This window comes from Acipenser ruthenus, chromosome 9, assembly GCF_902713425.1.
Source record: "Acipenser ruthenus chromosome 9, fAciRut3.2 maternal haplotype, whole genome shotgun sequence".
NCBI lineage: Eukaryota > Metazoa > Chordata > Actinopteri > Acipenseriformes > Acipenseridae > Acipenser > Acipenser ruthenus.
Window position 1 is genome coordinate 13055149 of NC_081197.1, and position 13843 is coordinate 13068991.

A 13843-nucleotide genomic window follows, 5' to 3' on the forward strand; every position below is an offset into this window, starting at 1 on the left:
CTTAATTCATGTTGTGCCATGCAGCCTGATACAGCCTAGAATATTGAACCTACTGAAACATCCCATGGGTTAATTGGTTTATTGTAGGTCCACCTTTTAAAACACGTTTATTAGACAGAGAACACCGACATATTGCAATAAATGTATGGGCCCGAGAGCAGTGCTTAGTCTGAAGACACTTGGTCTTCCTTCTAATGAGGAATGTAGTGTGGAGTAGTGGTTAGGGCTCAGGGCTCTGGACTCTTGATCAGAGGGTTGTGGGGTCAATCCCAGGTAGAGGACACTGTTGCTGTACTCTTGAGCAAGATACTTTACCTAGTTTGCTCCAGTAAAAAAAAAAAAAAAAACAGCTGTCTAAATGGGTAATTGTATGTAAAAATAATGTGATATCTCGTAACAATTGTATTCTCCCTGAATAAGGGCGTCTGCTAAAAAAAAACAGCTGTCTAAATGGGTAATTGTATGTAAAAATAATGTGATATCTCGTAACAATTGTATTCTCCCTGAATAAGGGCGTCTGCTAAAAAAATTCATGTAAGGAATAGGCCACAGGTTTTATATGTATTGTAGTTTTAACTATTATTATACATTGTACTTGATTATACTTGGTTAATTATAACATTGAACCAGTCCAAAGTCATAGCGTTAGCTATAGCCGAAAAATTCAAACCGATACAGCAGTTATCTTTCAACAAACGTAATAATGAGATGATAGGCTATCTTCTTAAGACGCTGACTTCTTACACGACAGTTTGAGAACAGAGAGACACTGCGGCACATACATAATATTACCAATATAACATTAATTTGGTTATGGGCCGTCACTGATACACTAAGAATCATATAATTGGACATTACGCTGTAGACTACGATATATATTGTAATTTTTATTGATTGGTTGATTCGTTCAGGGGAAACTTGTATAGATAGTTGATTGTTTTTCCATTTGGAGTCATGAATTTGCGGCCATCATTTAAAGAATTGCCGATATATGTATGCACTGATTGATACATAGATCGGGACGAATTGTTGTGTGTGTGACAAGGGCAAGCTGCAGACTGCTAAGAAATCGAATGCGCCGGACGAACAGAGACTGTTACTGTGGATAGAAATGCAGATGTGCGCGGCTGACAGAACTAAGACCGATCTCATGTGAATGCAGATAGTATTAGACAAGGGGTATAAGGTAGCGGGACAGTGGAAGACGGATGTGTGGAAGCTGAGATACGTTGATGGATGGCTGGATGGGTAGATAGATGGTGTAAATGGGATAAGGGATTCAAAATGAATGGAAGAGTGACAATCTGGGTAAAGAAAGGAGGTTCTGAATCGGGAGACGGGACAATATGTTCCCTGTCCCTAGGGCTGTCCCCTAAGTCACTCTGAGGAAGATGTAATGGGGTTAAGAAGGAGACATTTTGTCAGATAGAACTCCCCCCAAAGGAAAATTAAGTCTTATTCTCGGGTCAGAGCTGAAGTGATCCCCCGCCTTTACGTTTCTCCATATTTCAAATGTCGATCTTTACAGCTATCACTTGAGGAATTTGATATTGTGTTAACCCGCAATTTATATGGGTTTAACTTATTCAAACTACTGATCCATTAAATACATATCTCTGTTTCTTTAAAAAAAAAAGTACATTACAGGGTAGCAGTGTGGAGTAGTGGTTAGGGCTCTGGACTCTTGACCGGAGAGTCGTGGGTTCAGTCCCAGGTGGGGGACACTGCTGCTGTACCCTTGAGCAAGGGACTTTACCTAAATTGCTCCAGTAAAAACCCAACTGTATAAATGGGTAATTGTATGTAAAAATAATGTGTAAAAAATAATGTAATTGTATGTAAAAATAATGTGATATATTGTAACAATTGTATGTCGCCCTGGATAAGGGCGTCTCCTAAGAAATAAATAATTATTATTCAAATTCAAAACCTAAAATGTGTGTCTGGTTTCCAAAGAGGTCGGACATCAAGCAGGGGGGGGGGGGGGTTGCGCGTTTATTTTTTATTTAAAAAATGTTTTCACATTATACACAAAAAGCATCCTGTTTTCTAAAATGAAAATACAAAATTAGCAATATACTTTTTTGCACAAGCCTGTACTTTTGAAATTCACAGATGAGAACTTTCATTTTGGTTTTAATACTGCATTGTATTTGGTGTTACCTTTGAGATTAAGCTTTTGCCTTTTTTATTTATTTATTTATTTATTTATTTATTTTACCCCTTTTTACCTTTATATTCAAGCGCCATGATATAACCACGCGACTCATTTAAATGCCCATCGGTTTGGGGGAAAGTTACAACAAACAACACACACACATGAATAACCATGATTTCCAAGACAACCTAGCAAGCAAAATGAGGATTAAGCATGCTTATCGAAAAGCTGTAAATCAAGTTAATAAGGTTCTTACTGATTTATTAATTACATTAAAAAGTAAGTTTACCAATAAACATTGCAGTAATTGCAATTGTTTGTTTTATTATTTGTACAGGATAGCATAACATTACGTCCACACCCAGAATATACATATAAAAAATAAACATATATATATATATATATATATAGGAGAGTTTACACAAAATGCGAACAAATCACGTTTACTAGACAATAAAATATTGAGTTACATATTATTGTTTGTTTCTCTAGCAAAACAAACCGGTATTTGTTCTCTTTTAAAAAAAAAATAGCGACAGTAAAAGTTAGTTAGTAAAAATGTCAACTACAAAATGAATTTCAACCAAGGTGTGCGTGTAAACCAACAAACACTGTGGTTTTAGTTTATTCTCAATGGTGTTTTCGTTTTACTCCCATATCAGAATTCTAAGAGGGCCCTTTTGAAAAAAAGTGCGAAAGAGCGCGTGTCTAGAGGAGTAAAACGATTCTAATGCATCAAACTAAACATTGTTTCGTTACATTTAACACAGATTGTGTTGTCCGTGAACACACACCGTGGTGTATTTATTAATCTATTGCACAAAAGAACGTTTACTTTTTTTAACCACACATCAGAATTAAAGATGCAACAAAAGTATAACCAGTAACCAGTATATACAGTAACGAGGACTATTTGCATAGACAATTAATATATTTTATTACTGGGCAGCGTTCACATACTAAACAGCGAACACTATAGTATTGCCCAGTGAAGCACCTGGATGGCCTATAAGGTTTACAGTCATCCTGATTCAAGTGCATGAACACAGTGGTGGTTTTGCACCTGATGCAGCAACACGGGCGCGTGCGCTAAAGAACTCAAATCCGCTTTAATCGGCAGTAATGTTTTAATGCAAGGAGGGCCTGTACTTGCATACAAACATATGGCAGCAGGCATGCATTATTGAAGCAATTTAACAAAATATAAAAATGATTTCTTCTTCTTCTTCTTCTTCTTCTTCTTCTTCTTCTTCTTCTTCTTCTTCTTCTTCTTCTTAGTAGTAGTAGTAGTAGTAGTAGTAGTAGTCGTAGTAGTAGTATATAAATACTAAAATAAACTTCAATTCAATGACAAATGTTTCGACTCGAAGTCTTTTTTAATGCCTTCTAATGAAAACGTTTGTCATTGAATTTAGTTTTCTATTATTGTTCCTAAATGCAGTACTATTGAATGTTTAATCGTTATGGATTTTATTAATGCTACTATTATATCGTGTTGTGCATGTAATTACTGGTACCTGGATGGATCGTCTTCCATGCATTACCATATTTCTGAGGACCTGCAGTCTGCACATTGAAACAGTGACACAATACAATGACACAATAAAACTACTTAATGTAGTTTAATATATACATTTAGCGTGGCGCATGCTGTGCGTGATGGATGGGTTTGGATAGAGTATGGGGTCCTATAGCGTCTGCCAGCTATTTGCTCTCGAATTATCCAAATGAACCATGACAAACCTGCTGGAAGCAGCCCGTGTCTAACCTGGTTACAATTCACCAGCCCCGCGGATATAAAACATGCGCCAGATCTACAAGAAGAAGAATAGGAATAATGCAGCGACCAGATTGGGACTCATAAAGGGTCCGTGTTGTTCTTTATCGGAAACCCCTGGAACATGAGCTGCAGTATAGCCAAGCAGGCTCGGCACGCTCCCTTCTGCTGGTGGAAAAGGATGCTAATTGAATTAGGAAGGGAAGAGGAAAGTGATTAGAGGAATGATTTAAAAGAGAATTTCTGTCTTACACCGATTATTGAGCAAATCACGATTCAACCATTATACACTCTATCTGGTGTATTTTTTTCTATCAATATGCTGACAAGGAAGCTATTAATTGTAATAACATTTTTAGCAAAATCCTTTAAAAATGTAATATATCACACACACGGAAAACGTTGAAAAAATGCCTATTTCCCCAGCATATCTCAATTGATCTGTTATTTTGTGAACCTCTGTTTGTTTAAACCCCAGTAATGAAAACTATACAACCATAATGTGTTCAAATATACAGGGATTTTCTGATTCAATACCTCTGCTCTCTTTGGTTTAGTTGATAATTCAGATATAAACAATAACCCATATAAACAATACAGTAAAATGTAATCGTGTTCAAATAAATACACAACAAATTCCTTCAGGCTATATATGTGTTTAAAGTATTAACGGTCAGGTTACGAGTTAGTAAACAACAATACGTCACAATTATTATAAACATATTAATTTATTTCAATCTATCTGTATTAAAAATAAATGCATAATGTATATTTTTTATGGATAAAGCATAATTAATTTTGCTACATTCAATTTCTCTTCCTAAAACTGCATGTTAATCTCGCGTTACTGTCAACCTTTGAATCAATGTTCTGCTAGAAAAAATAAAATGCCAGAATCCAAAATTGGTTTTAGTATTGCTAGTAGTCTACATGGTAACAAAATAAAGGTGTGGCAGTTCTAAAATACCTTAATTTAACAATTGTTATTAGGCACAACCAATAATAATAATAATAATAATAATAATAATAATAATAATAATAATAATAATAATAATCAAACTGCTTATTTAAAACACAATTTAATTACATGATTACAATATTATATCACCAAATGTATTTTAATATCTAGTCTGTATTTAATGTAGCCTACATTTCCCCGCAAATGAAAAAAACGAATCGCTGTCAGTGACACTGCAATGTAATTTTATTATATCTGTCTACTCCAGCAAAACTGAATTAATACCAGTTAAATAGAAACAAACACGCTCATAAACCGCAAATATTATCGATTTTTACGAGGATTTGATTAAAAGGGAATTCATAAAAGTGTAACCTCGCTCTAATGTGTGAGCAAATGGCTCTATGGTATTAGAAAATAGAGTTAACTGACCAACCGCTCATAATGCGATAAAAATAAATTCCTCGGACATCTCTCACTTCATTTGAGAGGTGAAATACTATTAAGCACTGTTAAGTACTAATCAAGGCTGAGCAAATATGGTAGCATCCTTTCAATTAATTTCGCAGATAAAAGGTGATATATTTATCACCAAACGAAATGCTTTTAATTTCGTTAGTTAAGTTTGCAGGGTAACGAGGGGCTGTAGAAATCTGCTACAGACAGGGCACCCCAGGCCGTATACACAGTACAAATAAATAACGGGTTAATAATTATACACCTTATACACAATATCGTTTTTCTTATCATCATAATGTTGGCAAAGGTGAACCAGTATAGCCTAGATCCCCAGCTTCATTCATCGGTTTTTAGGGTTTGATTAGGTACCTGGCCCTTTAAGTGTCAGTTTTCAGATCCGTTATACTTTTGTTATGAATGTGTCAAATGGAAAACCATCTGTTATATTAAAGAAATTTCAAATTATGGCGGGGCTTATGTTTTTTCCCCTCGTTATTATATTACCTCAGAGGCGATAACATTTTTTCCCCAAATCACATTTTTAACGAAATGGTAAAACAATATAAATCAATTTAATTAGCCCGGCTGAGATTTCGTGTAACACTGAATTGTGTTTATTAACGTAAAAAACTGAACGGTTTATTTTCTCGTGTGTCTGTGTGAAAGTGTTGTTGTTACGTAACAGTGAATAAAGCAAAACATTTATCTGTAACCTACATATAGGGAAGATGAGCCAGCTCCATCAGTTTTTACACATGTAGGTATATAAGAGATGCGAAATAAATGGATAGCCACACAACAACAAAAAAGATGAAAAAATATTAACAAAGTTAATAATTGGCAAATACAATTTTAAAAATTAAATATAAAATTCTAACATGAAATACAATGCTGTCTTTATGGTTTAATGCTTGAATATTACATATCAGAATAAAATTATATATATATATATATATATATATATATATATATATATATATATATATATATATATATATATATATATATATATATATATATATATAAGGGTTAATGGAGAATTACTCATGCATGAGACTGGGAGTGGGCTGTCCACTGGCAATGCCCCCCAATAGACTGTGAGATATTGTCATTCAAAGAGACCACCGCCTCGCCATTGTCTCTACGAGTTGCCAAGTTTATTATAAACACTGCGAGCAGCTCAGAAGCAGTGCACTGTCAAAGAGGGCTCTGGATAGCAAGAAAGACAGTCAGAGAGAGAGAGAGAGAGAGTGAGCGAGACAGAGAGAGAGAGACAGTGGGTAACGTATATGTATGAGAGGGAGAGTTGACAACACCGAGTCTGAGAATACACCACAGGACTGGAAACAGCGCATTAGTTTGAGACAATAGAAAAGAACAGATCAGGATTTAAGCAGGGAAACGAGAGAGCTAAAAAAAAAAAAAAAGAATTAAAAAAACCTGACACCATCTTTTGCATCCTTATTCGGTGCTTGAACCCAAGCCTTATTTTTTTTTTTTTATTTATTATTTTTTAAATTTTTTTACAAAACCGTTTCTTTACTCTTTCGCTTTGAAGCGCGCTCGCCAGAGTTTGCCTGCTGCCTCCCATGTACAAAATGGATTACTCTTACCTGAACACCTACGACTCGTGCATGGCAGCGATGGAAGCCTCGGCCTATGCTGACTTCAGCTCGTGCAGCCAAGCCAACACATTCCAGTACAACCCCATTCGGACCAGCTTTGGGGCCAACCCGGGGTGCCCGCCTCTGAGCACGGCCAGCTGCACACTAGGCGCCCTGAGGGACCACCAGCCCGCCCCTTACTCCACAGGTAAACCTACCAGCTAAAATAAACTACAAAAGGTTTTAAATACTTGCAAGTATCTTATATTTTTTATAATATCTGTTGTTATACATTATATTTAATAGCTACTAAAACCAGTATTTCCCCAAAACGTTAATACTTATTTTAAGGGTAATTGTAGATATGTGTATAAGATAAATACAATTGCTAATATAAATCACTAACAGAACGCACTTTTTTATATATATTTTCATTGATCCAAATGCATGTCTTCGGCAAGACATCAAATCCAGTGTTATGATGTTTTTAAGTTTCCGTAATGTTGTTCCAGAATATTTGCAGCAAATAAACTCTGTGGTGACGTTTTCCTGTCTTGTCGCGCGTCTTTTTGAGGAGAATCCAGCAGCAATGACTTTATAGCTTGCCTAGGAAACTTAATTTTGTAAAATGCGGTTACAAAACATTTGGCGGCTAATCTGGTTACCTTCAAGAGTTTGTTTTAGTAGCCTAAGTATTCACAGCTCAACACATTAATGTATAATTCGGTTACTGCAACCCAGGCTATTGTCGAACACTATAATTTAATATTTGCAGAAGTGGGGATATAATATTTTTTTAAATGAAATAATGTATTTTATAAGAGTGCTACATTTTCCAAACATGAATGTCGCTTAATTCTGTGTCAAGGGTTAACCAAGATTTTAAGGGCCGTTATCTGAAACTGTCTGGAACAATTTATTCCGTTGAGACACACAATTTTAAGCATTAGGCTATTTAAATAAGAAGATTATAATGCATATACTACAGGTCAGTATTACTCGATTACATTGTATGAAAACGAATTTTAAGATCCAGATTTAAATTATTTTCAATATTACATATACTTATAGCTCCTTCGTTGCCAAAGAGCTGGTTTAATATAGACCGTTATATTTTATTTACCTAACATTATTCAGTAACTTTCCACAAACAGTTTGTTTGATTAAAAACAACACAATTGTGTATAATTGTATAGTGTATATACGACTATTAACAACTTCTTCTTCTTCTTCTTCTTCTATTATAAAGATTTACAGTAAACCACTCCCTATAATTTTTCATCAAGACGCAATGCGGATTGACCAATGCACTGGAGTAAACCAACGCATAGCTGGGGGTCTATTTATTTATTTATTTATTTATTTATTTATTTTGATTACGTTTTTTAAACTAAAGTAGCCTACACCTGGGACTTCAAAAATATCACTGGATTTAACTGTAACAGTGAATAAAACGCCCTTTCTGTCTGAAGTTACTCTCACCCTATTGTCATTTGAGGGATTAAGAAACTGACATCAACACTGATCAGGAAGAAAGGAAAGAACCAGAAAAGGGGTATTTCAAATTCTTTGTTTAAAAGCGGGCTAATCCCGTTTCTGATCAAAATCAATATCCTAATAGCACTCTTCCCCTGTTCTAAACGAAATACCGCCCTCACAGTGAGCGCAATTCCGCGGAGCAAGGCAATCATTTACTGCAGTGAATATGAAAGAAATAACCCACTGCAGCTAAACCCGTAATAATATGCCACGGGCAGTACCGCCATCACTACCGGTATCTCTCTGTTCCGTCACTATCCGTATACCTGGCTTTGCAGCTGACAGGTACCGGGGGATGTGGTGTAAACGTGAAGGAACATGCTCACAAGGAACTCTGATGATTGGGATTTTAAGGTCCAGCTCTAAACTTTAGCGGTAGGAATAAAAGGAACGCCATCACTCATGCGTGCGCAGCAGTAGGCTCCCACAAACGCACTGCAAAATCCAAACACAATAAAAAAAAAAAAAAAACGTCAAGAGCCTGACCGTTCTAATCCAGTGAGTAGGAGCACTTGCTCACAAGGAGGAGAATATGGTTCTGTACTAGTATAAAACCCTTCCTTTATTCATTTCATAGTGTCAACTGTAGGATCCATAGGGATATATATTATGATCTTGCATCCTGAATGTCTTGTTCAGGTGTATAGCAATATAAGAAACACGCTTAACATTGTCAAAGTCAATTGATTATGTAACCAGTTCCCCGGCCGCACTGGTACTATTATTGAGGCTAAAGATCCTGAGAAAAATCTATGACGATTAGTAGCATTAATGTCATTACCTGCGGTTATAGTTATGGTTTAGGGGTAACCTTAAACTGTTCTTAAGCATAATTTCTTTAAAGCATGCTTGGGATCCACAAATGCATGTCCTTTTGTACGTTTTTGTGAATGTAGGTATGGCCAACGATACAGTACAGTAAAGGCAGGTCCACTTAATAGCACAGCAGCTGAACGTTTTACGCTTGGGTACTGGTAGATGGAGCACGGGACGGTCAAGCCTAGTTGCCAACTATACCAATCCAGGCCCATTAATTTTAAATACGAACTTCAAACAAAAATCTACCAACCTCTGTAGCATTTGGCTTTTAAATGGATGCTAAAAAAACAAACAAACAACCAAAAAAAAAAACACTACGTACAAATCTACATTCTGCTAACTACTTGCTCTCCAACAGCAGTGTGTGAAGGGACTGCAGTACTGTGCTACCCTGGGAGTCGATTTCATGTAATTAACTTCTTTTAATTGTTTCCCTTCAGTACCCTACAAGTTCTTCTCCGACCCCTCTGGGCTGAACGAGAAGCGGAAACAGAGGCGGATCCGAACGACTTTCACGAGCTCGCAGCTGAAGGAGCTCGAGCGAGTGTTCGCGGAGACTCACTACCCCGACATTTACACAAGAGAGGAGCTGGCGCTCAAGATAGACCTCACCGAAGCCAGAGTCCAGGTGAGAACACGCCGCCAGTGAAGCAGTGTAACAGCAGGGGAGCTCAATGTAAATATATATATATATATAATATCAACTTGGAAGTTATTGTAACGGAAAAGGACCACTGCATGTGTTTTTTTTTCTTTTTTATTTCTTAAACTCCTCTACATTATTTGCTTGTTAATGACAACCTTCCTGACCATTTTTTTTTAAAGCTTCTGTACGTTTTATTCCACCCTGGGAAAAAGTGTACACGTTGTGCAATATGCTACAAAAATAGACATTCTGTTTCTTGAGAGCAAGTTAGAATGGTTGCTAATAGACCATTAACACTGTGCCTTAAAAAATGTGAAACAATTTTCAAAGGCATTAATTGGTTATTATGAGTACTATTATTCATCATATTTCCCCAGGTTTGGTTCCAGAACAGACGCGCCAAGTTCCGCAAGCAGGAGCGTGCTGCCAACTCCAAGGGAGGCAGTAACGGCAACAGCAGCAGTGGGAACTCAGGCACCAAGAAGGGAGACCCTAGGTCCTCATCGGAGGATGACGAATCAAAAGAGTCGACATGCAGCCCAACACCAGACAGTACCGCCTCCCTCCCTGGCTCCGGGAACATGGGCAGCCCTGGGAGCAGCCTGAGCCCCAGCCCAGTGTCCGTGTCTACAGGTGCAGCAGGCTATGGGAATGCCCCTTCCTGTGTGCCCCAGGCTCTGAAAGCCCCAGCCTGGTCCAGTATCGGAACCTCAAGCGGTGGTGGTCTCAACCCCAGTGGAGTCCCAGGCTCTGAGCTCTTGAAGGCCTGGCAGCCTGCAGACAGCATGGTGGGACCCTTCGCTGGAGTGCTCTCCAGCTTCCACCGGAAACCCAACGCCCTCAAGACAAACCTGTTCTAAAAACATACCAATGGACTACTCTCCAGCCAGACTCCTTCTGCTTAATTCACCTGGAGGCCCTGGTTTGTAGGAGGGAGAGAATGGGGTGGAGAAAGTAAAATGCTTTCACCTTCCCCCCCCCCCCCCAATATTTAATGCCACAAAAGTAGTACAATTTAAGACTACTGTTCGAGAAAAGCCTTGGACAATTCTAGAACCAAACTTTTGTTTTCCAGTATTATGATACAGTATCAGAGCTTTGGAGGAAACAGAGGGGTGTACTTTTATATAATACCATTCAGTATTCTATAAGGCAGGGTTCACAGAGTGCTTTACAGGGCTCATTATCTTGTAAGAAAAACACAGCTAAAACAAGGTATTGATTGCCTTTACCTAAAAACTCTAAATACTGAAAAAAGAAACCACATGCTATCAAACCAGCACATGCCACTCTAATTGAGTAATGTACTAGCATGCTACTGTGGAGTTTAGTTAGTGAACTGGTTTAATTACCAGTTAACAGCAGCACATCCAACTTTTTATAAAGAACAAATAACCATTTGGGTGTAATCTATAGACTATAGCTCCTGAAAAAAAAACTTAATAAAATTAATAAATTATACGTGACCAAAACGTAATAATAATAATAATAATAATAATAATAATAATAATAATAATAATAATAAAAGAAAAAATAATAATTTATTGAACAAAAAAAGGCTTTTATTTATGGTCATACTTTTTTTTAAGTTAGTAATAAATATTGTAATGTAATATTATTTGTAAATATTATATAAATATTAGGTAGTGTAGTTTTTTTGTTGAGTAATAACAATTCAGACATTCCAAAGAGAAGTTGTTTAAGCCAATGCCAGCCTTTCATCTGCCTTCCTTCCTCAGTCCTTAGGTAGTGAACCACACAGCTCACAAGCCTTGTTACAGCCTGATTGACCACACATAGGAACAACAGCTTTATGGCAAAATATATACCACAAGTAGGAAACTTTTACCAGGTGCACCACATATTGTTGGATACACTGAAATACCATAGTGATCCAACTAAATCTGGCAGCAACTTTCAAGAGTTTAAAATGGTTTTCAGTGCTTCGTGGTTCAGTTTTTCCCTCCAATTGTTCTTAATTTTTAACCAGATTGCCAATAATGTTGTCCTTTTTTAACTTCTGGATTTTTTGTGTTTTAAATTTATATGTGCCAACCCAAGCACTATGTTTTCAAAGTGTAGCAGATGCAACCACACAGGCTCTCAATGGAGGCTGGATTTCTACTGCAAAACATCCTCTGTCCTTGGTTCTATCCAAAGAACTGATTCGGGTTAGCATTGGTAGCAAGAAGGCTGTTGGCTGTATGTGTGTGTGTTTGTTTGTGTAGTGGAAAGGACTATAATGGATGGAAGACTTTGAAAACTCTGTACAGCTGCTAATAATAATAACAAAAAACAACGATTTAAAACAAAACGTATTTGCTTAAACACTGTATATTTTTTCAAATGTGTGATAACTGTTACGTTATAATAAAATACTACACCAAGATTTCTGATTGGTCTTTGTTTTGCCAAAATTATGCATTGCACCACTCTTCCATTTGAACACTATAAAGGCAAGAAAGAAAACCATTTGATTAGCCTCTTGCAGAACTGTGTACATTCCTGTGTGCTTTGTTTTCCATTGGTTGTTACTGTTTACTGAAAGTTAAGAGTTGATTTCTTTGGGTCTCAATTATAAATAGTTCACTTTGCCGGTCGAAAGAGGATAGTGAAACAAATTGTGCCAGTATGGTTGGTGATACATAAAATAAAGTAATTAATTATCAGCAGGATCTTTAGAACTGCTTATCCCCGTAGCATCAGTAGAATCAATTAACAATCAAGGACAATATGCCAATGCAAGCTGAATGACAGCAGAAAAGGCCAGGCAACAAGCTGCAATAATATATCAATAACAGCAACTTTCAAGTTTATCGTGTTGACCAAACTGCTATGGGAAAGGCAATGTTTCCATCAGTGTAGTGGCGAAAAACCAAAACAAGTGCCGGATTATCTGTTATGTGAGCAAGTGGACTGCAGCCCCAAAGCGCATGTGATCCCTGGTTGAGGACAAGATACAAAAGCAAGGCTGGTGATGATGACCCTCAATGCTGTGTTTACAACAGGATAAAAAGAATGGTGTGCTGTTGGTTGTTGGCGTACCTTTGTAATATGATAAAATTCTCGATTCTGCTTGCATTTTTTAGAACAAACTGTTAATTGAAGTGGGGCTTTGCTCAGCCATGCTAAATGATAATGCAATTTAAATAAATACATTTAATTTGCAGTCTAGGTAGCCTAAATCAAGTTTGTCTCCAAAGCAGGTCTCACTTACTATTGAAGTCTTCTTTGTAATCTTTTGCATTTCACAGGTAGTAGTCTAAGGCAAGTCCATTATCATTTAGAGATATCTCAAATTAATTTATAAATACCTCTAAATATTTTAAGATAATCATTGAAGATATCTACAATACATTTAGAGGTATCTGAAAATTATTTCCAGATGTCTTTAAATGGAGCTTTAATATCTAAATGCATTTTCAGATATCTTTAAATCATTTTAAGGTATCTAGAAATTACTTCCTGTCCATTAAAGACAGCTCATATCCATTTTAAGATATCTTGAGATAACTTCCTATTCATTTAGATATATCTCTAAATCATTTAAGATATCTCTGAATAACTCCCTGTTCATTCAGAGATATCACTAAATGGACAACAAGTCAGTTCAAAACACATTTTCACAGGAAGTCTTTGGCTTCCTGGTTATTTCGAGATAAGATTGACAGATATCTCCAAATGGACAGGAAGTCATTTTGAGATATCTTAATGATTTAGAGATCACTCCAAATGAACATTAAATGACAGCTTGCCATATCATGCTAGCAAAAACATTATTTAAAAGATAATTGTAAATCAATTTGAGATATCTTTATTTAATGTTTAGCTATCTCAAAATGAAATTAAGATATCTTCAAAATGTTTTTTTTTTTATTTATCC

At 36.5% G+C, this 13843-nt stretch overlaps 1 protein-coding gene across 1 annotated transcript; it reads left to right on the plus strand.

Moving 5' to 3' along the window:
* Positions 1–6483: 6483 nt before the first annotated feature.
* Positions 6484–12349, plus strand: LOC117405579 (paired mesoderm homeobox protein 2A). The gene is made up of 3 exons (XM_034008744.3): positions 6484–7164; positions 9755–9942; positions 10338–12349. The coding sequence occupies exons 1-3, from the start codon at positions 6942–6944 to the stop codon at positions 10818–10820; spliced, it is 894 nt and encodes a 297-aa protein (XP_033864635.3). The 5' UTR covers positions 6484–6941; the 3' UTR covers positions 10821–12349.
* Positions 12350–13843: the final 1494 nt, after the last annotated feature.

Bases quoted from the DNA above. Each gene is read 5' to 3' on its own strand.
- LOC117405579 (XM_034008744.3), top strand. From the start codon at position 6,942: ATGTACAAAATGGATTACTCTTACCTGAACACCTACGACTCGTGCATG. The intron at 7,165-9,754 runs GTAAACCTACCA...GTTTCCCTTCAG, and splicing joins GCCCGCCCCTTACTCCACAG to TACCCTACAAGTTCTTCTCC. The intron at 9,943-10,337 runs GTGAGAACACGC...ATATTTCCCCAG, and splicing joins TCACCGAAGCCAGAGTCCAG to GTTTGGTTCCAGAACAGACG.